The sequence below is a fragment of the Catharus ustulatus genome, chromosome 29 (assembly GCF_009819885.2).
Source record: "Catharus ustulatus isolate bCatUst1 chromosome 29, bCatUst1.pri.v2, whole genome shotgun sequence".
In the NCBI taxonomy this organism is placed as follows: Eukaryota; Metazoa; Chordata; class Aves; order Passeriformes; family Turdidae; genus Catharus; species Catharus ustulatus.
In genome coordinates this window covers 3,266,619-3,290,346 of record NC_046249.1, presented here as the reverse complement: position 1 = coordinate 3,290,346, position 23,728 = coordinate 3,266,619, and the positions used below count along the sequence as shown (strand labels likewise).

At 49.6% G+C, this 23,728-nt stretch overlaps 1 protein-coding gene across 3 annotated transcripts in view; it reads right to left on the bottom strand.

Moving 5' to 3' along the window:
• Positions 1-23,728, bottom strand: part of SBNO2 (strawberry notch homolog 2) — a 47,152-nt gene that overhangs the window by 20,674 nt on the left and 2,750 nt on the right. Inside the window, exons 1-5 of one of the 3 annotated variants that reach the window (XM_033082305.1) lie at positions 22,571-22,661; positions 19,885-20,110; positions 18,539-18,612; positions 13,724-13,847; positions 2,595-2,759 (exon numbers count right to left, since the gene is read on the bottom strand). In XM_033082305.1, the coding sequence (XP_032938196.1) occupies positions 2,595-2,759; positions 13,724-13,847; positions 18,539-18,612; positions 19,885-20,004 (483 nt within the window). In that variant the 5' untranslated portion in view covers positions 20,005-20,110; positions 22,571-22,661. Of the gene's footprint in view, positions 1-2,594; positions 2,760-13,723; positions 13,848-17,024; positions 17,224-18,538; positions 18,613-19,884; positions 20,111-22,570; positions 22,662-23,728 lie in introns of those variants that run through there. The other 2 variants (XM_033082304.1, XM_033082306.1) reach the window with 2 other exon arrangements.

The window sequence follows — 23,728 nt, the reverse complement described above, 5'->3', positions numbered from 1 at the left end:
TATTCTCCATTTTGTCCCACCTTGCTGTGACTTCCCTGGGAAGTGAATCAGTCCCACGTGGCTGCCAAGCCAACCCCCCTGTGTAAATCCCTTCCCTGGGCTCTGAGCTGGGAGAAGGCTGCTCCACATACTGTGAATGAGCAACAAAAAATCTGCATCAGCAGCTCACAAATTCCAGTCACAGGCTTCCAAGGTTTGGGCTGTTCTTCCCAGCCTTAAAAACACTGGGAATGTGTGAGATGGATGACAGAAAACACAATGTATGACAGGGACTATTTTTAAAAGGTTATTTCACAACTCCATTACAATCAAAGCTGTTTTGTCTGCTGCTCCTACAAATATTTCACAGGGTGGCAAGCTCTTCCCTCTCTGCCCATTCCTGAGTGATAAACAGTCAACAGATTGCAAACAGCTCCTTTCCTTGGGATAACAGCTCTCTCCACAGGCACATGGAGGCAGTTCTGTGTCCAGTACTTTCCACTCTGATCCCAAACCACCTCCAGCTTCAGCTGGAGCACCTCAATCCAGGGATTCTCAGCCAGCTAGGAATGTTGATTTTTAAACAGCACAAAGCACAAGGTTGTTCCTGTACCTGGGATCTACAGGTAGGTTTCTCCCAGGATGCATCCTGGGATGTCCCATGCATCAGAACTGTGAGGGACTGATGTTCCTGCTCTGTCTGGGTCTCTGAGACAAAAGTTCTGGAACAACTACACTCCTGATAACCCAGCAGCAGGCTGTGGGGCAGAGCTGGCTGCACAGCCACAGCTGAGGGATGTCCTGGATCACAGGAATCAGGATGTAAGGTGACTGATGTTCCACCACTGTAGTTTAGCGACTGCTCTGGCTGCTCAAAAACCAAAATTCCTGCAATTCTATTGAAAACTATGATGGTGTGGTGATGTGGGGAGGGACAAGATAATCTAAACTGCTGACATCTCACAGCAATGTGCAGAGGCCAGTGATGAGTCAATCTGACAGTTCTTTCACCCAGTGCCCCAGTATATGGTTCCACTTCCACGTAAAAATGAAACCAAAACGTCCAGTCCAGGATGCACCTGACTGACATCACCTCAGCAAATCTTACAAAATCAGCCCAAAAAAGCAGCAACCCCTCCCCAGCTGCCTCAGCAAACACAGGTAAGACAACATTTAAAATTAGCTGGAGATTCCTTTCCAAAGGAAGTCGTTTATAAATGGAATTCCAAGGAGTTAACTGGGCTTATCTGAGCCCAAGAGCTCAGCAGGACACCAGGGGAGAGGGCAGGATGTGAGGAACAGCATGGGACACAAGGGACAAGGAACTGCACAGGGACAAGAACTCTGCTGGAGATCCTGCTGTGCTCACACGAGTCAGTCTCACACACAACATTTATTTCTCCCTTGTTTCCCTCATGCTGGATTTAGAACAGCATTTCCCAGCAAGGTTTTGTTGTGCACTCCACAGATAAAGAACTCCAGGATTTTCTAGGCATTGAATGTCTCAACCAGAGTTCACATATTTGGAAAGAGGCCATCACAGAACAGTTTCTGCAGGGATTTGGGCTTCTACATAAAAACCTAAGAATAATATGAGAACAGGACCAATGTGGCACATGGCTCCTCTGTCCTGGGAGATTCATCTGCTCTCCAGCATTTTTAACTATCCAATTTGTAAACCTGGGAAGTCTGCAGCCATTTCTTGTGTTCCAATAGCTCAGCTCTCTTCCTGCTGCCTCAAACTGCAAGTTCCAACTGGTCTGAGGCTTGCAGACTGATCAGGGAAGCACAGTCAGAGACACTGAGCACAGCAGAACCTCAAAATGTAGCAGTGACTACCCCAGCTGCCTCCTGGGGTAGCCACTTGGGGTGTTTTTCCCTCATTCTTCCAAAGAGAATGACCTCCAAAGGAAAAGTGAGGCACAAATGGACAGGCACTGCAAGAGCTGAGACCCAGATCCAGTGGATGTGGATGATGTGGCTCCAACAACCTCCAGAGCCAGTTGGTGTCTGTGGTGCCCATGTCAGTCTCTCAGCTGAGGCAGAGCAGAGAGCAGAAGGTTGATGAAAACACCCAAAAATGCATTCAGGTGATGCTGAAAGAGCTGCCACACCCCAGAAAACTCAGGGATGTAAAAGCTTGCAGGGACTTGGACTCACAAAGTAAACACAAATGGTGAGTCTGAAGTTGAGACAGTTATTTAGTCATTGTTACTGAACTATCTGCCCTGGTGAACAAACAAAAGGTGCTGCTGCAGGGGGGAAGTTAATGATCCATGTCAGGATGGTTTTCCTGGAGTCCATCCCTTCAGCATTCCTGAGCACCCTGGATCTGCTGAATGTTTTAGGGATAGATGCTCCTCAGGATGCAGCTACCTGCCAGGAAAAAGAGCTACTGCCTGCTCTGCACTCTGGAAGAGTGGATTCCCTGCTTCCAGGAGACTGAACACCATTTCACCCCTTCCCTCCTCCAGTAACAGCAGAATAACATCACCACACCTCAAACTTCACCCGAAGGAACTGGGTTGGTTTCTTAATTCCTCAGTAAAACCCCCACGGGATGGAGCTGAGGTACCTCGTGCCTGCTGGGAGCATGGGAAAGGAGCAGCCCCTACCTCAATCTGGTTCTGCTGTGGTGTGTTCACATCCCACAGTGTTGGCACGTGGCTCAGGCTGTCGGCGGGCAGGAAGTCCTTGGGATCCGCGATGTCCGACAGGGAATCCGCGGGGGACGAGAAGAGGGAGTTGTTGTTGGAGAGCTCATCGAGGTATGAAGAATCCTGGAACAGAGGCACAGCCATGGTTGGAGGAGGCAGGATGAGACCAGAGAGCTCCTTCCTCACTCAGCCAGCAAGTTGTGATTTCTTGCTGCTCAGTGAGCAGCTCTGCTCCTTTGTGCTCCACAGGTCCCAGAAATTAATCTGGAACTGAGGACGCGCTCTGTGGTGCTGTTTGAAATCTGTTTCTTGAAAAAGCAGGGAAAGCCCTGGCCAGGAGTGTGAGTACACAAGTCAAGGCTGACTGGGGCTGTGCACATCCCTACACCAGGACTGGGAGAGAGAGGTGCATTCAACGAGGCATCACTTATCTCCACTTTGTGCTTGATTAAAAAAGGATGCTGAGGGGTGCAAAGGCTTCAGTTTGACCCCAAAGGACTCGAGGATTCCTTCATGTGCAGAGATCCAGCTACACCCAATCACAACATGGCTATTTCTCTGCAATTTCCAACGTGGCACTACCTGGAGCCTGTGGGAAACATCTCTCTCCTCCTGGCAGGTTCTGCACACATGAGGTTGCCAGGAGCAGGGGAAGCAGTGCTGGTGTCACCTGGATTTGAATCTAGGTAAATTCAGGCAGATCTACCAATCCTCTTCCCAAGGGCCAGCCCCAGCCTGAACAAAGACCATGCTTCAGCAACAGGGTTCTGCCCCTGCTCTTTTTCTGGTGACTGGGCTGAATGGTTTGCAACTGTTTTATTTGGTGTCAGCCCAGCGATGTTGTTGGTTTGAGCCACACAGACTTTGGCTCAGAAGGAGCCATCAATCCCCTCCCTAACATCAAGCCTTGCTCTGGTTTCCCTATTTCAGGTGGCAAGAACCAAGGGCTGATAAGCACTTCTTGCTCTGCATTCTTCACTGTGGCACAGACCCTGCCCCTTCCCTGGCTCCATCCCATCACCCCAGCCCTCTTCCAACACCAAACAGCATTTTCAAATTTTGTCAAAGCAGAAAAACTTTGCTGTTAATTAAGAGCAATGCACTTCCAGCAGCAAACTCCAGCTCTCAGGTCTGGCCAGAGATGAGCCTCTGTCCCTCAGAGAAGGGCAAACAGATCAACAGGTCTGTCTTGGTGGCCCCACAGAGGGGTTTGTGGTTCTCACAGCCGTGTCAGCACAGCCCAGAGTAACCCACCAGGCTGCTGCCAGCACAGCCAGGGGCTGGTACAGGAGGAATTGCTGTTCACTTCCAGTAAAGGGCCAATTTCCCACCACAGGCAGAAAGGCAGCCAAAGTCTCTTAAAAGTCACTTAGCCCTGCCTAACATAAACCCACGAGCAGCTGAGCCTGGCCCTGCTGCTCCCAAGGGCTTCAGGCCAAGAGCTGGGTCAGACCCTCCTCAATTGCTATCAAAATTGTGGGCTTGTAGTGTTTAAACCTCTGGGACACATTCCCTTCCCCTTCTTCCCAGGGATGCCTCTTTTGGCCAGTGTGTGATCTGAAGCCCTCAGTGCAGGGGCTGGAAGCTCTCCAGCATTGGCAGGTGTGATGTGGGGAGTTTGGATTCCTCAAGACTCAGGGGGTGAGGGCAGCACTTCCTGGGCAGCTCCTGCTCCTGATATTTCTGTGGCTATTTTAGGATTACCCAGAAGTCAAAAAAGCATCCAGAGAGTGAACAGATTTATCACTTTGGAATTAAGGGGCTCCACACTCGAGAAAGCAGAACGCTTGGGTGGGTCTGGCCATAGCCTGTGCAGGAGCCAGATGGTCCCAGATCTCAGCCAGTCCCACTGCTGAGACACCTCCAAGCAGGGTTTGTTCACCTGCAGAGGGCACCAACAGAAGCTGGGGAAGGGGGAAACATCTGCACACCCATGCCATGGCAGGGGAGGCTGTGGGGCAGCACAGTGGCCATCGAGGTCCCAACAATAGGCAAGGGCTGGGCTGGAATAGCAACAGGATATGGGAAAGCCTCATGACCCAGCCTGAGACATTCCAGCAAATGTCACCCAGCCCCTTGCAACCCCAGGCAAGACTCCAGCCCCACCACTGGGCTGAACTGGGGAGAGGAAACCAGCCCCAAGGCAGAGGGAGGACAATGCTCCTCCTGGATGTGATCCACTTATCCCATCCTCTGCCAGCATTACGTGGCATTAGTCACAAACTTCCAGAATCTCTCATTTGTCTTAACTAATTGCATTATCTAAAGAGCAGCAAAGTTAATCACCTGCCAGCTTCCCTGCCCCAAGAACTTCCACCACCACCTCATTTATCAAACCCAGGGTAATTATTCAGCACAAGGGCACGGATAACCACAACCAGTACAAACCATCCTGGACTAATCACACCACTGGTTTATCTGCTGCAAACGGAAGCAGCTACCTTGGTGACCTCAGGGAAAAGGAAGGATCATCACCTCAACCAAAAGCCCATGGTCAGGGTCAGCTCAGACAACGGGGTACATTTGAAACATGTAATTTTGTCCCTGTTTCAGATGAATTAATCAGAATTTTGAGTTTTTCTCATTAGAAACATGAGGTTCTACAGTAACAGCACTTCTGTTTCAGTGGAAGTCAAATTTCTGCACCAGATGGAAGTTGTCCTGACAGGCAAGATCTTTATTTCAGATACTTTTCTGCAACAGTTTTTTATATGGATCTTATTCTTAGAATTCAGCATCCCTGTAGTGTCCTCTGGACTGGCCCCAGCAGATCCAGGCCTCTCCTGGGCTGAGGACCCAGAGTTGGAGGCAGAGCTGCAAGTGAATCTCAGAGCAGAGAGGCCACTGTGGCACATGGTACTCCTGTCATTATCCCAAAACTGAGATTATCAGACAATTATCTTCCTGGAAAAAATCAGAAAAAAATCAGGGTACCCCATACCCCAGCCCAGACATTTGATCTTTCTCCAAGCCCCTGGGAACAGTTCAGCTCCCTCAGTCAAAACAAAGTGTTAAAAATAATGAAAGAACAGGTGAAGTCTAAATACAGACAGAACAAGCATCCTAAAAATATTTTTTTTTCCATCAAGCCATCAATAGAAATGGTTTGTTTTCTCACAATCCAGACACTGAGGAAACAGTGTCTGCAGAGCAGCTCTGGATGACTGCTCTGCAGAGCACCCAAGTGAAGAGGGGGTTTTATTAAAAACCCAAAACCATATCTATATACCCAAATACACACCCACAACCACAGCCACACTGCCACCCAAGAGAGATCTGGCACCTCAAAAGTCACAGATTAAGCAAATTATTGTTCAAGAGTGACCGAATAAACAGCTGCAGATGATCCCTATAAAATCTTTCAGCTGCCAAACCCCAAAGTCTGTCTAAATTTGGGGCAGTGTGGAGGGTTTAAATCTGGCTGGATGGTGCTCCCCTCGATTCCTGCACCCCACATCAACTTTGGAAATAAAACCCCTCAAAGCCATCACACCCACGCAAACACACGGATCAATCCTCAGACAGCTCCTTCCCTCCAAATTCTACACTCAGAGTCCGAGTTCTGACTGACAGAACAGCGTCCAGCAATGCAGCTTCCAGCAAAATAAAATCACATCTTGAGGACAAAAAAAAAAAAAAAAATTAAAAAAAAAATTATTCCCGGTACCCAACGTGGAGAAAGGCATCACCCCCAAAACTCCACAGCCACTGCACAATTCCCGGGGAGCAACTGCCCTGGCGACCAAAAACACACAGAGGAGGAGGAAAAAAACCCAGGAAAAATGAGGTTTTACCTTGTAGAGAGACGGGAACTTCAGCCAGAACTGCATTTGGGACATTTTAGAGCAGCATTCGGGGGGCTGTCGGCGCGGGAGGCAGCAGCAGGGGGAGGGTGCTCAGCGCAAAGTGGAGAAAGGTCCATTCACAGCCAGGGTTCATGGGGGGCTTTAAAAGCCAACAGGCAGCAGCCAGAGCAGGGAAAATGGAGACTCAGGGCCCGGCAGAGCCGTCCTGTGCCCGGAGATTTGCATAGAGTGTTTAGTCACGACGTGAGGGCTCTTACTTCCTCTAAGTCCAGGGCTGACTTTCAGGAAATGATGCCTGCTTGGTAAGTCAGTGAAATTACTGGCAGTGCGAGGAGAATTACTGTACGTGGTGTAATCCAACCACAGAGCACAGTAAACAGCGCCGGGCTCTGCAGAGCCAGAGGGCTCCGGGCTCCCTCTGCTCCCCTCCCCGGCCACCCAAACCAGGCTTTGTCCCCTTGGCTGTTCGGGGTTGGGGGTCCTGCCCTCCTGACCCCCCTCCCCCGATTTCAGGGCTCAGGTGAAGTCACAAAGCTCATGAGGAGTGTTCTCACGTTGGTGTCCCCCCAAGAGCCATGTGCTCTCTTTGTCTTTGGTGGCTGCCCCACCCCAAATTGTGCCTTTAGAAATCCAAAGGAGTGGCCCATTCTCTTCCCTTTCCTCCCCGGATCGCTGTTATTTCCCAGGGACCGTTGCCTCCTCTTTTCAAGGCTGCCCCTTTTTAATTTTAACAGTTTTGGTAACATAAATAAGCAAAATTTCTGGTGGGGAAAGAGAAAAAAGGCACAAAAAGGGACATGTGAAAGGGATGTAAACTTAATGAAGGTCTCCTCCAACAGCACTGCAGATTAAAGCAATGATCCAAAGCATCCCCCACCCTCTGGAAAATCCCTGGGAACTGTCATGTTTGCTTTGGGTGCAAGAGGCTCCTGTTTGCTCTTCCCCGGGGTCAGTTCCAGTTTGCCCAGCAATCCCAGCAGTGCATGTGCTGGGCATGGGGAGGGAGAGGAGCCCTGAGCACTCCCAGTCTCTCCATCCCTGCTCCCAGTCTCTCCATCCCTGCTCCCAGCCCTGCCAGGCACCCACAGCACGACTTTGAGGGAGCACAGCTCATCCCTGTTCCATGTCTGAGCCAGGATTTGGTGCCTCACTGCTCAGCCAACTCCTCTCGGGGCCTTGTGCTGAGAACAGCTGGGAAATCCCATCTTTATCAGGCATTTCTCAAAAAAACAGAGCTCTGGAGTGAAAGAAGGCACAAAGTCCCAGCAGGCTCGTGAGAGAGGCGAGCAGACAAAGCCCTCCAGGGAGAGCTGAGCGAAGGAATTCTGCTTTATGCCATCAGATGAGGAAGGAGGATGGGCCCCTCCAAGGAAAACTTGCCAGGTACTGAGGATGGAAAACCACCCACAGGGCAAAAATCTGCAGCAGGGCAGAACCATGGCTCCACAGGGACTGAGACATCAGCTCACACCGAGTCCAGGAGGTTTTTTCAATCAGCAAATGGAAAGAAGAATACCTTTTCCCTGGCACAACTGCAGCTATGGCAGGGTCTGCAGTCATGGATGGGGCTCCCAGGAGGAGCTGGAGCATCTGCTGGGCTCTCCCTGTTCCCAGGACCCAGCTCACCTGCCATGGAGCCTGCAAGCAGCACTGCCCTGAGAGTCAGAGCTTCCCTGAGAGCCAGCAGAGCATCCTGCAGGGACTACAGTGACAACAGAATTTGGTTTCTGTGGCCAGCAGGCTCAGGGTGGAGAAAGGCTGAGGGTTCCCAAGGCTGCTTTTCTCTGAATTGGCTGTATTTAAAGGCAGGTTCTGCTGGTCCATGGGGCAGGTGCTTTAATGACACGTTTGGAGTGAAGAGGCCAAATTAATTTGTGAAATGTCTTAATTAGCAACTTACTGTGTAACCTTAACTGAACCACTATGTCCTGCCTGAGCCAATCAAGATCTTGCAATTTGTGCAACCTTTGGAAGAGCAGGTGGATTGTTTCCTCTTCCTTTTCTGTCACTGGGGCAAAATGCAGACATGAGAGACCTGTGCTGCTGAAGGAAGTGGGAACACAGCGCAGACACCCAGGGCTGCTGCATTGATTTTGCAAGACCGCAGCAGTGTAATCACCACGGGGAAGATAAACCACTGTGGAACCACCACCTGGAATGTTCCCAGCCTCTCCAAGGGGAGAGGCAATCCTCCTCCCCACAACTCACCCAAGAACTCATGTGCTGACAGACAGGGACAAGGAAAGCAGGGTTATTCCAGCACTCACATCTGACTTATCCCCTTCCAGCCAAGCCCAGGGAGTCGCTGTGCTGAGGAATCTTCTGCACCCCCTGACTCAGACCAAACTCTGCTTTGAATTAAAGCATCTATTTTCAACCACGTCCCCATGGCCTGCTATTGGATTCTATTACCAGCACTTTTAAGAGCACTGAGAGTTTCAGACTGGCTTTTCCCGACTTGTTGGCTTTGGGAAGAGAGGAGGCAGGGAATGGTGCCTGCCAAGAACCTCAGAAGGCAAATCTCCATCCCTCCTGCCCAGGGTGGACATCGCTGCTTGGAGACAGCAACAAGATGAAAATATCAAGACTGGAATGGGGGGGATATCTGAGCCCTCCAGGCTCTTTTACCCCTTTTCCCAGGGCCACAGGCATCTGAGGGGGCTCCTACAATCCACTGACAACAAATGATACCTCAAAAGCCAAATTATACCTCCCCTCCTCCTGGGAACCAGCTCAGGGTGCCTCAATTGAATCACCCCAAGCCCTTGGTCAGTGTACAGTGAGTTGTTATAACCACACCTTTCACTTTCCTTACCCCAGGCCTGCAGGAAGTGTCAGGTATCTCAGCCAGAGGGGTTATAAAGCATTATTACATCAGCCCAAACCCCAAACCTGCAGTGCAGAAACAAAGACATGAGCATGCAAAGCCACTTGTTCACCCAAGGCCAAGAGCCAGGTAACTGCCTGCAAATGGATTTTAATGTCTGTGTTCCCTGTAGACATAACTCCAGGACAGCAACAGAAGTTCCAGGACGTTTCTTATTCCAGGAAACTCTTTGTTTCAGCCACAACCAAGTGTTCAGTATAATTTAATAACTGTTGCATTGATTTCTCCTAAATCACCACAGCTCTGTGCACTGCAGCACTTCTAAAAATTAATACTTTTTTTAAGAGCAGGTTAATTTCTCCTCCTGCTTTAACAAGGAAGATTAACAGGAGATTGCAAGGGGCTGGTGGTGAGGAGAGGGCTGGTTTATGATTAACACATGTGGGCAGGAGCCCCCATCCAGCACAGCAGCTCAAACAGGGCTGGAACTGCATCTTTATTGAAGGTGACTCTGCCTGGGAGCAGTCAATTCCTCCTGGCCCACAGGATAAATCAATCTGGACTGACCTCCTCCCTCCAGCCCAAGCACAACCCATGTTTTAAGGAGGGGACCAGAGCTCCTCCCAAAGCATTTACACCCAGAGGAGAGAGAAGGAGGATCTGCAGAGTCCCTGCCACATTCACCATGTCCCCAGCTCCACCTTCCCCTGGAGCTGCTCCCCCTCCCAGGTTTATTTCTCAATAAACCTCAGGGCACATGAAGTCAACAGAAAAGGTTTCTGTGTGTTCAGCAAAGTCTTGCTCTGGACCCACAAGTCTCACAAAATTAGGCAAAGGGAACACAGACTGTCAGCAAAAGCCATCAGAGATAACAGAGAGCTCAGAGGAATCAGAGTCCACGTTTCAACTAATTCCAAACTGACCAGGGCAGTGAAGTAAAGAAAAATCTGTGGTGGCCAAGAGCAGCAGGTATCACATGGCAGGGATGCTCTCCTAGAGCAGGATGTTTTGGCTCTATAAAGCTGTGGGGACAGACACAGCTCACAGGGACAACGGGCCAGAGGAGAAGTTAAACCCTCCTGGATTCAATGTTTTATTATGACAATTAACAGCTCTCACCATCAGTGTCACAAGACAGCACCACCATGACCACAGTGACTTTGCAGAACTGCTGCTCATGAGTGCCAGATCCCAACTCAGCAGCACCTGGGACTGCAGCAATAACCAGCAGGAAGGGAGGGAAGCACCAGAAACCAAACCCCACTCCTCTCAGCACTGTGATTTGTAAGGACACGTGGGCAGGCTGTAGACTTTTCCATAAGGAGATGGCACCATGTGGTTGGGATGAGACTTTGGCAGAAGACAACAGTTCCCAAGACCAGAAACTCTGTCAGACCCAACGTGGCCTCCCAGAACTATTTTCTGAACCTCTGCTCAAGCCACTTGTTTATATAAAAAATGCCAACAGATCGGCAAGGATGAATCACCCAGGAGCAAGCCAGAACACAAGAATATTGTGGAGGAAACAAGTTCAAGTTCACATCAGGCTGCTCTGGCCATGCAGAGAGGCATCTTCCCTGCTCAGCAAGGTGAATGGTTCAACTACAGAGAAACTCCCAGAGCCAATAGAAAATGCGGCAATTCCCACTCTCAGCATCCCCAGGTCAGCAAGGTCTGCAGGATCAGGACTCCCCCAAAACAAAACATGGAAGGATGAGGAGGGGAAATGCCAATGCCAGAGGAAAAAGCACCAGAACTCCCACTCCCCAAACCCCACAGCACATGGACAATCACTGCCACCAACAGAAAGGGTTTGCTACACAAATGCCTCAATCATTTCCTCTTTAGACCTTTCAAATCCTTCCCCATTATTCCTCAAAATTCTGGATTCTGCTATGAAAGCAAAGCCAAGAGAACAGCCTGTATCCATGTGTGGAGACAACACAAGTCCTCACACAAGCACCTGATCCATTCTGCCTGCCCAAGGACCACAGACTGGATCAGGAATCTCTTACCAGCACCTTCAGCAGACTCCTCATGCTGCTCCTTGGGCTCCAGTGCTTCATCTGGCATGGTTGGACCAGCCCTTGCCACTCCTACAGTGGCAGCAATAAAGTTTGGAAAAGACAGGTACTTTCCTGTACAGGCCCCTGTAAAGATGGAACCACCCAGCTGCTCCCACCCCTCCTGGATGGCACATTTCAGCTCCCCAAGACAAATGTTAATATTTAACAATTTGGCGTCTGGGACAATGAGAAATCAGTAAAGTGGAAAACACTGCTGAAGAAAGGGCTGGAAAAGCTCCAGACACTCCCAGATGGCTCCAGACTGATGCCACTGTCTCCAGTTCAGGGCCTGCTGCTCTACCAGAGCCTGGCTCCAACTCTGGCTCCTGTGAGCAGACCTGCAGCTCCTCTCTGGATGAGCAATGCCTGATGGCTCAGAGACCCCCTGGGTTTATCCATTCCTTCCATGTCTGTGTGCATCCTAACCCGAGTGAGCACCAGGAGAGACCATGCAGGGTCCAAAGCTGAGAGTTCTAGAACACTGACCTGGCTCCATGCTGCAGAATGAGCTGTTAGAGGATGACTGGAGCCTGAAATTCCTCTTCCAGACATAACCCCAGAGGTGAAATAACTGAAGGGTGTCCCTTGGCTCTGGGGAGCTCCAGACACACCTCAGTACTCAGAGGTACCAACTCCAGCAGGGAACTTCAGCTTAGAAAAGAGCTCTAACAAAGCCTGATCCACTGCTCCTCACTTTCAGCACACACAGGGGGACACATCACTGCCCTGTGCAATCTCCAGGGAGCAGAGCATGGGCTCATAGACAAACCATGGAACAGGACAGGACAGCAACATACAGCTGCTCTGCTCCTCGTGGGAGCACATGGCACTGCCTGGTGGTACAACAGCCCAGTGAAGGAACTGGTTTGGCTGTGTTAGGTTCAGAGGACACTTTGCTGTGTCCACACTGGGGGCAGAACACCTGCAGGCACCTGCAATAGGTGCAGTCTCACTACAGAAAGAAAGAGTCCAAACAAAAGCCCATTTGCCTAAAATCACCTCAATCCCCACCCATGGCTTCCTCTCCCAAAGAGTAAGAGCAGCACAAGAATTATTTCTTGCTCTGGGAATCATTTGAGGTCATTCACACCTGCTTTGTCTCAGAGCCTCCTGCTGTTCTCTCACTCAGCCAAGACAAAGCCTCTCCTTTCACAAAGAACCCCCAAAAAATCTGCTCCTCCAAGCTGCCTGAGATCAATTTCTGTGATGCAGCAGGGAAGGAAGCTGACTGACCACTGAGATACTAGAATATACATAAGTTAAAGAAATAATTAAGCTTTTTCCCGTTGAACCCATCAACCAAACCCCACCAGACCTGGAGGTGAGACCTATGGGCAGGGACCCCTCTCCCCTTCCCACTGCAGCCCGGTAAATGGTCTCACAAGCTGATGAGATCACCTTTCTGCCTCATTCCTCCCACAATTAATTCTGCAGGAGGCAGAAATCAATGCTCCTGTGATTCAATTATTTATCTGGTTTAATCCAGCCAGAAAACCCTGACCAGCAGCTGCCCAGTGACTGCTCAGGTGGGTCCTTGACATGAGGCACAGGGAGATGGGTGGGGGGACCACACCAGTGGCTACAACAAAAGGCACAAAACCCCAGCACCTGCACATCCAAACCTGCAGAAATCAGAGCCCCAAGGAGGGACAAAACTATTTAGCCACACCAAGAAATCAAAAACACAACAAGAGGGGAATTAACACATGCACCAGCAGACACCAATGTCTGTATTAATTCCTAGAAAGGATATAGCCCATCCCTTCTTTATTCCAAAGTCAGCTCTGTACTATCAACTACTTGCAGTTTTTACTGACTAATCTTACCATCAGATGTTGCCAAAAGCCAGTTCAACATTCCAAAACCTTCATGGAAAGAGAGATCCCCGAGGTGAGGGAGCTCTGGGTCCCCAGAGACACTGAGCAACTCGGGGTCACTGTTGATTCCTCCCACATTCAGTTCTGACCTGGCTCCACTCTTGGAATGCTGGGCACTGAGTTGATGTAATCCCTAAATATTCACTATTCAGGAATCCACCACTTGTAACCACAGCACAAGAGCATTTTGAGAGGGAAGTAACTGAAGAGTCTGTTCAATTCACACTCTGGAAGCCTCCAGCAGCCAGGACCACCCCCAGCACTGCCAGTGTTTATTCCAAACACCCCTTTTAAAGATAGAAGCAGATTTACCACAGAGAAGCTTCTACCAAACCATGGACACCTTTTTAATTCAGAGGACTGATCTCAACTGCACACAATTCCTCTCTGGGGCTGGACAAATTTATCATCCATCTCTTCATTATATCTCAGCAAGGCAACACTGAAAAAATAACCCCCAGCACCACAAAGCCAGATTTTTCCTCAAAGACATCAGGAACTCTGCACTTACCTGAGGAAAATCCCCATTTTTTGGTAAGAAGTCAGTGGGGTCCACAGTTGCATAGTTTGTATCCAAGAAATGTGGTCTGCTGATGGAATCCATATAAAAATCCTGAGGGGGGTTAAAATATTGCCTGTAAGGGAATGGGAGAAGCAGTTACTCCCTGTCAGTCCCCAGCATTTCTCAGGTCACCTCAGCCTCTGTCAGAAGTGAAAGTGAAACTTCAGGATGTCACATACAGGAGAGGGGTATTATTGGATATTATCCAGAAGAGAAATGGCAAAATAATATCTCTACCAGTTCTGTCCCACTTCCCAAACTCAGCAGTGTAAGAATGCTGAATTAAAAATATAATTCTTGGCAATTTGTGCAAACCAAGAGGGATTTAATAGATTACAATGGTCTGCAGTACCAATATTTCAGCTCTGATGACAAAGCAGAATGAAGCCATGGGACATCCCAGCATGATGGGTGTGTTGGACCTGCCAGGCACACCATGTAAGAACACAAGGTGCAGGGAAACATCACACCTGAATGCCAGTTTGGGGTCACACAACCCCCAAAATAGCCCCACAACCAGCTCTGATAAGGAAACACCCCTGTTAACCCACCTGGACAGGGGGTTCACCACTCACAGACCCCAAAGGCAGGTCAGAATGGAAGGGCTGGAGACTGGGAAACACAGACAGAACTGTTACCCAGAGAGAGGAACTAGGGATGTGACTGGTGTGAGTTCAAAGGCAAGATCTCTGCTCAGCTAACAAGGGAACAAAGCAAAGATCCTGCCTGCTCCTCCTGGGCAGGGCCATGCCAGCTTCCTCCTGCTCCCTGTGCCAAGCATCCGTTTCCTCCGGGCAGCCAGGGGCAAAAAACTGCACAAGAGCAGCCCCATTTCCTTCCTCCTGCCCAGGAGCAGCTGCTGGCCTCTGCTCCACGCCACCTCCTGGTTTGCACAAGCCTTTTCCCTCTCCTGCAGGAGTTAGGAATGTGCTTCGTAATCCTTCCCGTAAGGGGCTGTGCTCCTGCTTGGGCAATTGCCACCGATATCCTCAGCACTGGAGCCACGGGATATCCACCCTGCCTGGATGCTTTCCTCCTGTTCTCCCCCATGCCCAGAGAACCCACAGAGTGCTGGGGGAGGGAGAAACAGAGTTTGAGCAGAACTCCTGCCCAGGAGCTGGGAATGCCAAGCTGCCAAAGGATTATTAAGCAATTAAGGTGCCATGTGTGGCCAGCAGCTCGTTAACACACCCGGTGAACATTTACATGTGGATTTATGAGCAAACACAGTTATCTCCTCTGATAAATGCATTTTTCCTGCTTGTTTCCCATCATTAAAGATAATATCCTCAAAAACGAACAGCTTCTGCTTGTTTCCCACCACTAAAGATAAAATCATCAAAAACGAACAGCTCCTTCCTCCTTTCATTTTTTTCCCCTTCTTTTCTGTGCTGCCATGGCTTTACCTGCTGCAGAGACACCTGAGACCCTGTGTGAACACACCTGCACATCCCAGCTCCCACAGTCCAGCCCTGGCTCTTTGTAATCCATCCAAGGAAATTAAAATCTGGGCATAAATTCTGGGAATGAATGTATTTCCACACAGGAAAAGGCTGGTTTAAAAGGCTTTCAAGTCAAGGCCGCTGTGGTCTCGCCGTCTCTCACATGAGGACACAGCTTGGCCAGTGCCAAGGAACTAACCAAGGAATAGAAAAACTATTTTTACTGGAAAAGTGAACACCCCCTCCTGTTTCCCTGGCACTTTGTGGCCTGGCCAGGGGTCAGTCAAGGTAACGAGGAGACCAAGAGAGCTCCAACCTCCCTGGCCTGCTGTGGAATGATCAGCTCGGGTTGGTATTTTGTTACCCTTAATCTTGGTCTTCCAATCTGTCCATGTGAGATGCACTTGGTTCCTGCAGTTTGCAGGGAGAGCCCACAGCAGCTCCAGGAACCGCTCTGAGATCCTCCTTGGAAAGCCCCCAAATCCCTTCAGTACCTTTGGAGCTGGGCTTTACCTGCACTAAGTCAGAATTCAAAGCTGGTCCCCCTTATTTGCAGGGTTGGCACAGAGCCACTGACAAGTTTGCTTGAATTAAACTGGGACAAAAATGCTTTGACTGCAAGAATCAGGTCAGTGACCCTGTCACAGCCCACAGCAAACTGCCCTGTCCCCACCTGCTCAGCCCCTCCAGGGCTTAGCTCCTGGCAAACTGCTCCATGGAAACTATTGTGGATCAGCAGCTTCCCTCAGAGGCTGAAGGGGTTCACTGGACAACCCAAAACCATTCCAGAAAGGAAATTTGTGCTGGTTTCATCACACCAGCCACCTGAACAGGAATGCTCCGTTGCAATTCTGCTGCATTCCAGCTGCTCATCCGTGACCCAATGCATCCAAAACTCTTCTGGGCCCACAGTGCCACTTCTCTGAGACCTGCCACGTGTGTTTTGGCCAGGCTCCATCCTCTGTCCTCCACTCAGAGACACAAACTTCACATCTCAAGCCACTGGAAGAGCAGGGAGAGCTGAGAGGTCATGGGTTGCCTCAGCACCAGCCCGGTGCTCTCCTTCCTCATCAGACAGCAATCCATGTTTTTCAGAGCCTGCTTTACTATTTCAGAGGCAGAAAAAGGCATAAAAACAGCAAGAAAACGGGTTGTGTGTTTTGGAAACTGGGGACAAAGCTTTGCTGCAACTGTGTGACACCTCATCCAGCAGCACAACTGGGCTGCCCCAGATCCCCCCCAGCCAGGAATGTGCTGAGCCTCCAGCAGCAAGGGAAGCCGAGCTCTGCAGAGATAATTTCCTCAGAAAAGAGCTGAGCTGCTGCTCCTCAGAGCCCTGAACCTCCCTGGTTCTTTCAGGGAGGTTTAATACACTGTTGACATTTGTCAGGTTAAGAAAATCTAAACCAAAGAGGCCACTTTTGGGGTATTCTAAAGAAATTCCCTAGCATGAAAGTGAACTCCTGAAAGGAAACAGGAAAAACCTGCTTCAGGATAAAGGTGTTGCTATGAGAATAAGCCCTGTCCAAACACAGCCACTTGCAAATGAGATTTCTCTGCAAGGATTCTGAAGAAAAACGTGCACCACCTCTTATTGCCAGCTGCATTTTTTTTTATGTTACAGCATGGGTTACAATTACAACTGCCTTTTAAATCACACTTTTCAATGTTTCCATTCCTTCCAGGATTCCTGCCTGTAACCCCCTCACTCTAAATCCACCTAAAACAGAGTCAGTGCCATTTTCAAATACAAAAAGCACAGACTTTTTTTTTTTTTTAACGTGAAATGCAGATAAGGAAAATCTCACCTGAAAGGTGATTTTTACAGCTCCTGGGGTATGAAGAACAGGAAGCTAAAGGTGCAGCCTTGGCTAAATCATTCCCTAGCAAATCATTACTACAATGGGCCTCATTTCCAGAAGTAACTCCAGCAAAGGCAGCAAGTCCAGGTTTGTGTCAGACACAGGCATGTCCTTGCAGGATTGGGCTGCAACGTTCCCGGCAGTGCTGATACGAGCGGCACCAAACAGGAAGAGAGTGAGGGGCAAAACCAGAACAAATGGTCAAGAAAAAAAAAACAAAAAATAAAAAATAAAAAAAACCCCAATGCAATAGATAAACACAATCTAATCTTGTGGTTCAATGCAGCAAAACAGAAATTCTGTTATAGCTCTCTGGAGGATTCACAACGTGTAATTTACAGGAATCCTGCTCAAAAAGCACAGCCCCTTCCAATCAGCCTGGCTGGCCGAGAGCAAAGGGCCTGAATGGATCTGAGAAGTCTCCTGTTCTCCTGTGGGGAGGAGCTGGCACAGCCCAGCTCCCTCAGCACCTGTGGGGCAGCTTCTGGTACCCTCTCATGTGGAACTGCCCTGTCCATCCACTCCTGCTGTGGCCAGAGGGGACCAGAGGGGACCAGGGCAGCAGAACCAACACAGGGACATGCTTCCCCTCATCTCCCTGACAGAGGGGCTGATCCTCACTGCTCCCATCTGCCTGCAACTCACACCTTCACAGGGAGGGATCCCACCATGGAGATGCCAAAATCCCTTGAGGAGGGAGGTTACATTAAATTCCCAGTTTAATTCCAGGCACTCGGAGCACAGTTGTTAGTTCAGGATCTTGAAATCTGCTTCTTTCAATTCTCCTTCCTCCCACCTCTGACCTAGATAAAGAACACATCCTGTGTATCTGTGCCACTCCCTGGATCCAAAGAGACCAAAGAAGCCATGGATCAGCCTCCAAACCCCTAGCCCCACCAAGTCACTCAGTGATGGCACAAGGCCACTTTATGTTGTCCAAACATTTGTCATATCCCACCTGGTGATCCAGGATGGAGGTTCATTGTAAAGAGGGAAAATGGAAAACAACATCTTTCAGTACAGACATGACATGGCTGTTAGTGTCAGTCACTTCCAGTGACATGACAAAGGATTTTAACTTCACTTAAAATCTGACACCTGGTTCAGGTAACACCTTCCTCCACATCTGTGCAGACTGCCCAGTGTGTTTGCTCAGTCAGATCTCTTAAGAATTCCATTAGTGTTACACATCCAGCCTAAACCAAGGCTGCTCCTCCCTTATTGTAGCCTCCAGGTTTACCAGAAAACAAAGGGTTTTTTCCTCATTTTTAAAAACAAAAAGCTGTTTGCTGCTGTTTCCAAGCTTCATCAGTGTCTGAAACACCACAAGATCAGTGAATGATGCAATTATTTCCCCATCAGACCGTGAAATAAAGTAAACATGGAAAGTAGTAAAGAAACAGTTGAATCACGGGGTGTGCAAGAGCAGAGGGGATTAGACAAGGGAGAACAGCACTCACTGGTTTTCACTTGGGAAAGACGAGGTTGGGAAAGAGTAGCAGCTACTCCATGGGTCGGCGGCCAGCATGGAATTCTGCAAGCAGAAGGCACAACACAGTTAGAGCAGCAGAGGCCTGGAACCATTCCCTGGGGATGCAGATCCCAGGGCAGGCCCGTGGCTTCCCTCCCTCAGTGCTTCCCAGAGGCTGAGCTGGCTCCTCAACTCTTGAGCAGGACTCCAGTTTCAGCTTTGGGACCTACTCCCCCACCACTGTCCCCGGATGGTCACCAGGGTCAGGCCCCTTCCCCAGCCCTTTCACAGGACACTCTGAAGGGACAAGAGGAAATGGCATCAAGCTGTGCCAAGAAGTGTTCAGGTTGGACACCAGGAGGAATATCTTTGTGGAAAGGGTGGTCAGGGGCTGCTCAGGGAGGTGGTGCAGTCCAAGGAAGGACTGGATGTTGCACTCAGTGCTCTGGTGTGGTGACAAGGGGGTGATCAGTCACAGATTGCACTTGATGACCTTGAAGGTCTTTTCCAATCTCAGTAATTCCATGGTTCTATGATTCAGTCTCTGTGGGATGTCAGCAGCAACCCAATAACCTGATATTGGCTGGCAGAGGTCACACTCAAAAATGTCCTTCTGTGCCTTTTGTCTTCCCACTCCTCTGAACAGTCTCCAATTAACGGGAAGCTCTTAGCTCAGCTCACACCAATAAAATCAGGGAGAGAACACAGTATCTCCTTGGCTCCACAGCAGCCTTTAATCTGCTCTTTTTGTGCCCAAAGCAATGAAACCTTCTATGTGAAGCAACAGGAACTTGGGCCTCGCTTGAACCTGCGTCCCTGCATGTGACACATTCCAGAGTTTGAAACAGAAAGAGAAAACTCCAGGAACACATCAGCTATTTTGGGAAGGGTTTGCTTTTTGCCCTGTTGGACAAATGCATCAGGGACCTGGCCTGGTTTTAGCAGCTGTATCAGGACAAATAAAACTTATTTATCTCTGCTGCTCTGGGAACAGGAACAGCTGGACCGGGGCACAGATTCACATGTCTGGTAGAGATGTGCTGGGGTAGGAACAAGGTCTCCAATCCTGGGCAGATTCTCTTGGTCTTTTCAGTCCTTCCTCAAAGAGCTGGCACCCAGCAGCTCTCAGAGAGGCTTTGTTTTAACCACAGCCCTGCTTTTCCCTCCTCAATCCAACCTCAACCCCTCCGATCAATCCTGCACAGCTGCCTGGGAAGTCTGGAAATCGCTGCTGTAAACACAGACCAGGACTCCCAGGATTTACCAGACCAGGCTGCTCTGCCCAAACCCCTCCTGGGCACAGCCTCCCCCTCCCCAGGATGTGCAGGGCCTCACCTCCACGTCTGGCACGGCGAGCTGGGAGCGGAGGCCGGCGATGCCATGGACGGCATCGCCCGGCTGCTGGTGCTGTGGGAAGCTGTTCCCCCCATCCATGGCGGGGTGAGCTGAGGGCATCAGCCCGTGTCCTGCCTCATGGAGTCCTCTGGAGGGTGGGACAGGCTGTGGAGTGAGTGGTGGGAGCGTCTTTATCTGTGCTCTTCACCCTGCACCATGTCCTGGGCTGGGAAAAAAAGGCACGTTTAGGTTTTGTGAAAGGGGAGGTGGGGAACAAAAGAACAACACTTGTAAGCTTAAACATAGCTGAGAGATGAGCAAACAGCCACCAGCCTGTGAAATGCTGCTGCCTCTTCAGAAAAGAGAGGGGTTTATGGGAAAAAGAGCTCTCCATTACCACCACACCTGGAATTCACCCAGGCTGGGACTGGAACAAACCTCTCCTGCCTTTCACACCGCAGGAGCCCCCCTGGTCCCCACGATCACAGCCTGGGTCACTGCACACAGAGCTGGGCTCAGCCTCAGGAATTTGCTTATCTAATGCACAAGAAGACTCTGCACTCGTGTGTAATCAATTCCCCTAAATCACTTGTTTTCCTGAAAATATGCTCTGGGGACACTGCTGAGCCAGCAGTGAACCCTCATCTCCCACCCCATGGCACACTGGGGTCTCCCCAGTTCCAGTGAAGATGTTTCTGTGCATCAAAACCTTTCCCACACCAAACTCAACAATACCTTGTTAATCATTTGAAATTAATAGTATTAATGCTACAAATCCCTGAATTTATCAGCTTCTGGCACTTTACATTTTGCCAGCAAAAGGGTATCCAATGCAGGAGCATTGTCCTGGCAGGATTAACCCCACAGTAACACCCTGCCTCCAGTGCAGCTTCTCAGTGAAAAACTCCAAACTGATTCATTTTCTTCTAAATTGTCCATAATCCCACAGGAAACCAATTTCCAACTGGATTTAATGGATTTAAATAAAAATGAGAAAGTGAAACCAACCTATACAACCAAAGAGTAAAGAAAAGTATCCATTATGTCTTTACTTCCACTGAATCTTTCTCTGTCCCCTCCTGCCTTCCCTGACCCTTCCTAGAAGCTGAGTAAATCAAAATGGCCAAAAACTTTGGGTGGAGCAATCCAGCCACACACAACACCTACAGAGCACAGACCAAAGCTGTAATTTAAAACAGCCACCTCTGATCATTCAGAAGACACTATTTGCTACACAGAATATTTTTGAAAAGCCATTTCTGACTCTGAGGCCCTTCAAAAAGAAGTGACCTTGCGGTGGACAAAATGACTGCGGCATTTGCAACGGAAAGTGAAATTAAAGTGACTCTTTCTGCCTTCCTGTGGTGCCACAGCTGTGCCAGCAGTGCCCTCTGGGCAGGGCTTGTGTGGGGGCTGCAGGGCCCACAGGAACCAGCCAGGACACCAAGCCCGTGATGGAGTCACAGGCAAAGCCCCCATGTGTTAAGGAACTTTCTGTGTGAAAAGCAAGAGTTCAACATTCACATCCCACCTATGGAATGCTGTGCAGAGCTGCCAAAGGGATTATTTGGGTTCTGGTTTTTTGGTAGTCTCCCTTTTCTATTTTGCAAAGATTCTCTTTGCAAAAAGAGGGGGCTGAGGTTTGCTGATCTCAGGGTCAATGTCACCACTTGCACCGGTGTCTATAAAACCCTGTGACTCTTCCTTATACCAGACTTCTGGGGTTTTGCAGCTTTTCTTTTTTTTTTTTTTTTTCTTTCCCCTACTTGCAACAGCTTTTGAGATGAAATCAGCAGCTGTGTTTCCCGTAAGACCCATAGCAAATATATACAGCTTTACTTACATATCTGAAGGAACTTAGGAAGGGTAAAATCAATATCAGTGTCCCTCCGTGCCTGCTCTGCATTAGCTCACCACCAGATCTCACTGGTGGACCCTGCAGAGCAGAGGCTGCTTCTAAAGCAGCACCAGTTTTCTAGGAAAACTGCACAACAGATCACACCCCACTGGCAAAACAAAAGAAAACTGCTTAGCAAGAAAGCTGGAATCGAATCATCTGGGCCTTTTTTCATGGGGGGCTGTAGTGCAAGTGAAAAATACATCCAAGCATTGAGAACAGGGGGGAAAAGAGGCACCAAGAGACCACTCTACAGCTGGCACCATTCCAGCCACACCTCAATCCTGCAGGATGCTGAGGGAACTCCTTACCCCAGGAGAACAGCACCAGCACTTGCTGGACACCCCAAAATCCAACCTGCACCTGCTAAGTCTTTGTGCTGCCAAACGAGCTCCTGGTGATGAACGTGAGGCTGGCCCAGCTCTCACTCTGAGCTCACACTGCAGTACCAAGGGCTGCTGTCCAGCTTGCACTCCCAAATTCCAAGAAAAAACTAAATTAAAAATTCACTAAACCCAGAGTCAGAGACTTGCATGAGCGTGAGGACAGCAGGACAACACCCGGCACGAGAACAGAGAAGTGGGAACAGCCCTCGGTTTGTGCCTGTCCCGCCATCCTCCAGGCAGCCACATCACAGAAAATCGTAAAAATCAGCAAGTTCCAAAGTGCTTCCACTTCCACATCCCATCCTGCTGCTGGGACAGTAAACACTGATAACAACAGAGGCCCACACATGTGAGGGAACAACTAAAGCAAACTTTTAAAGTGTTTTTCCACCACTTCTCTTACCACACATACTCCGACCAAGCAGCAGCTTCCGCTGTTATGGCAAATCCCCAGAGACGACGCTCCCGGTCTCAGCACTCGTGCTGGGAGAGGGCTGGGAGAGGAAAGCCCAGCACACAGAGCCTCTTCCCAACTTCAACCACTTCAGCCACGTTTTCTTGGAGCAGCACTAGGGAAGAGCAGCACACCCCCAGATCCACAGGGTGGGCACGACGCTAAAAATCCCACCGGACATTTTCCTTCCTGGCCAGGCAGCCCAGGTTTGAAAGTGAAAGCAGCTCCCTGCACAGGATGACGAAGCCCCTGAGTGATTTCATCCTATCACTGAGCTCCAGAATGGTTTCAATATTCCGAACAGTTTGCTGTCAGCACAAGGGCTATGGGGCAGCTCCAGTCTGGAATTCTTCTGGAATTCATCATGTCTAGAGGTTACAGAACATAATTTTTGGCTTTTAAGAGTTTGAGCTTTTTAGGCATTTCTCTGACCAGCGCTGCAGCAGGAAAATTCCAATTGGGAACACACAAAGAACTGCTGTGGTGTAATCAGGATGGACAGAGCTGGGGGTGAGGGCTCGGATCACTGATAACTGCGATGGGAGAGGTGAAAACAACCCAGCAAACGCAGCCAGCACTTCCTCCTGTTGTGTTCCAGCCTTTGTTGGTGTATTTTAAATTGTCTCCGTTAAAGGAAGACAGCCAGAAACCCACAGACACGCCTGGAGCAGCCGGAGCTAAACCTGCCGATCATGAATTACCACGCGCTGGGAACAACAAAAACCACCTTGGGAATGTGATCCTGTTCTTCCTCCTGCTCAGGGATCAGCTCCCCTCACCCTGCCCACCCCCATGGAGCAGAGGTGGAGCCCCAAAGTGTCCCCACCCTGCTGCACCCACTCATGAGCCCCCAGCACGGACACCCACCAGAGGGAATTCTGCGGGATACAGTCAGGATGTAACAGCCCCAAAGAAATGGGAACTCAACACTACGGAACTCTGAACAGCCAGTTTTACATCTCAAGCACCCAGGCACCTTCAAGTTCCCCTTTCATGCTTCTCCTTGACGTATTTTTGGGAAGTTTAGACCAAACAAGCAGATGGGAATAGGACTCAGTCCAGTTACCAAAGCAAAGGAGAACACCAGAGAGGAAAACATGTATTATG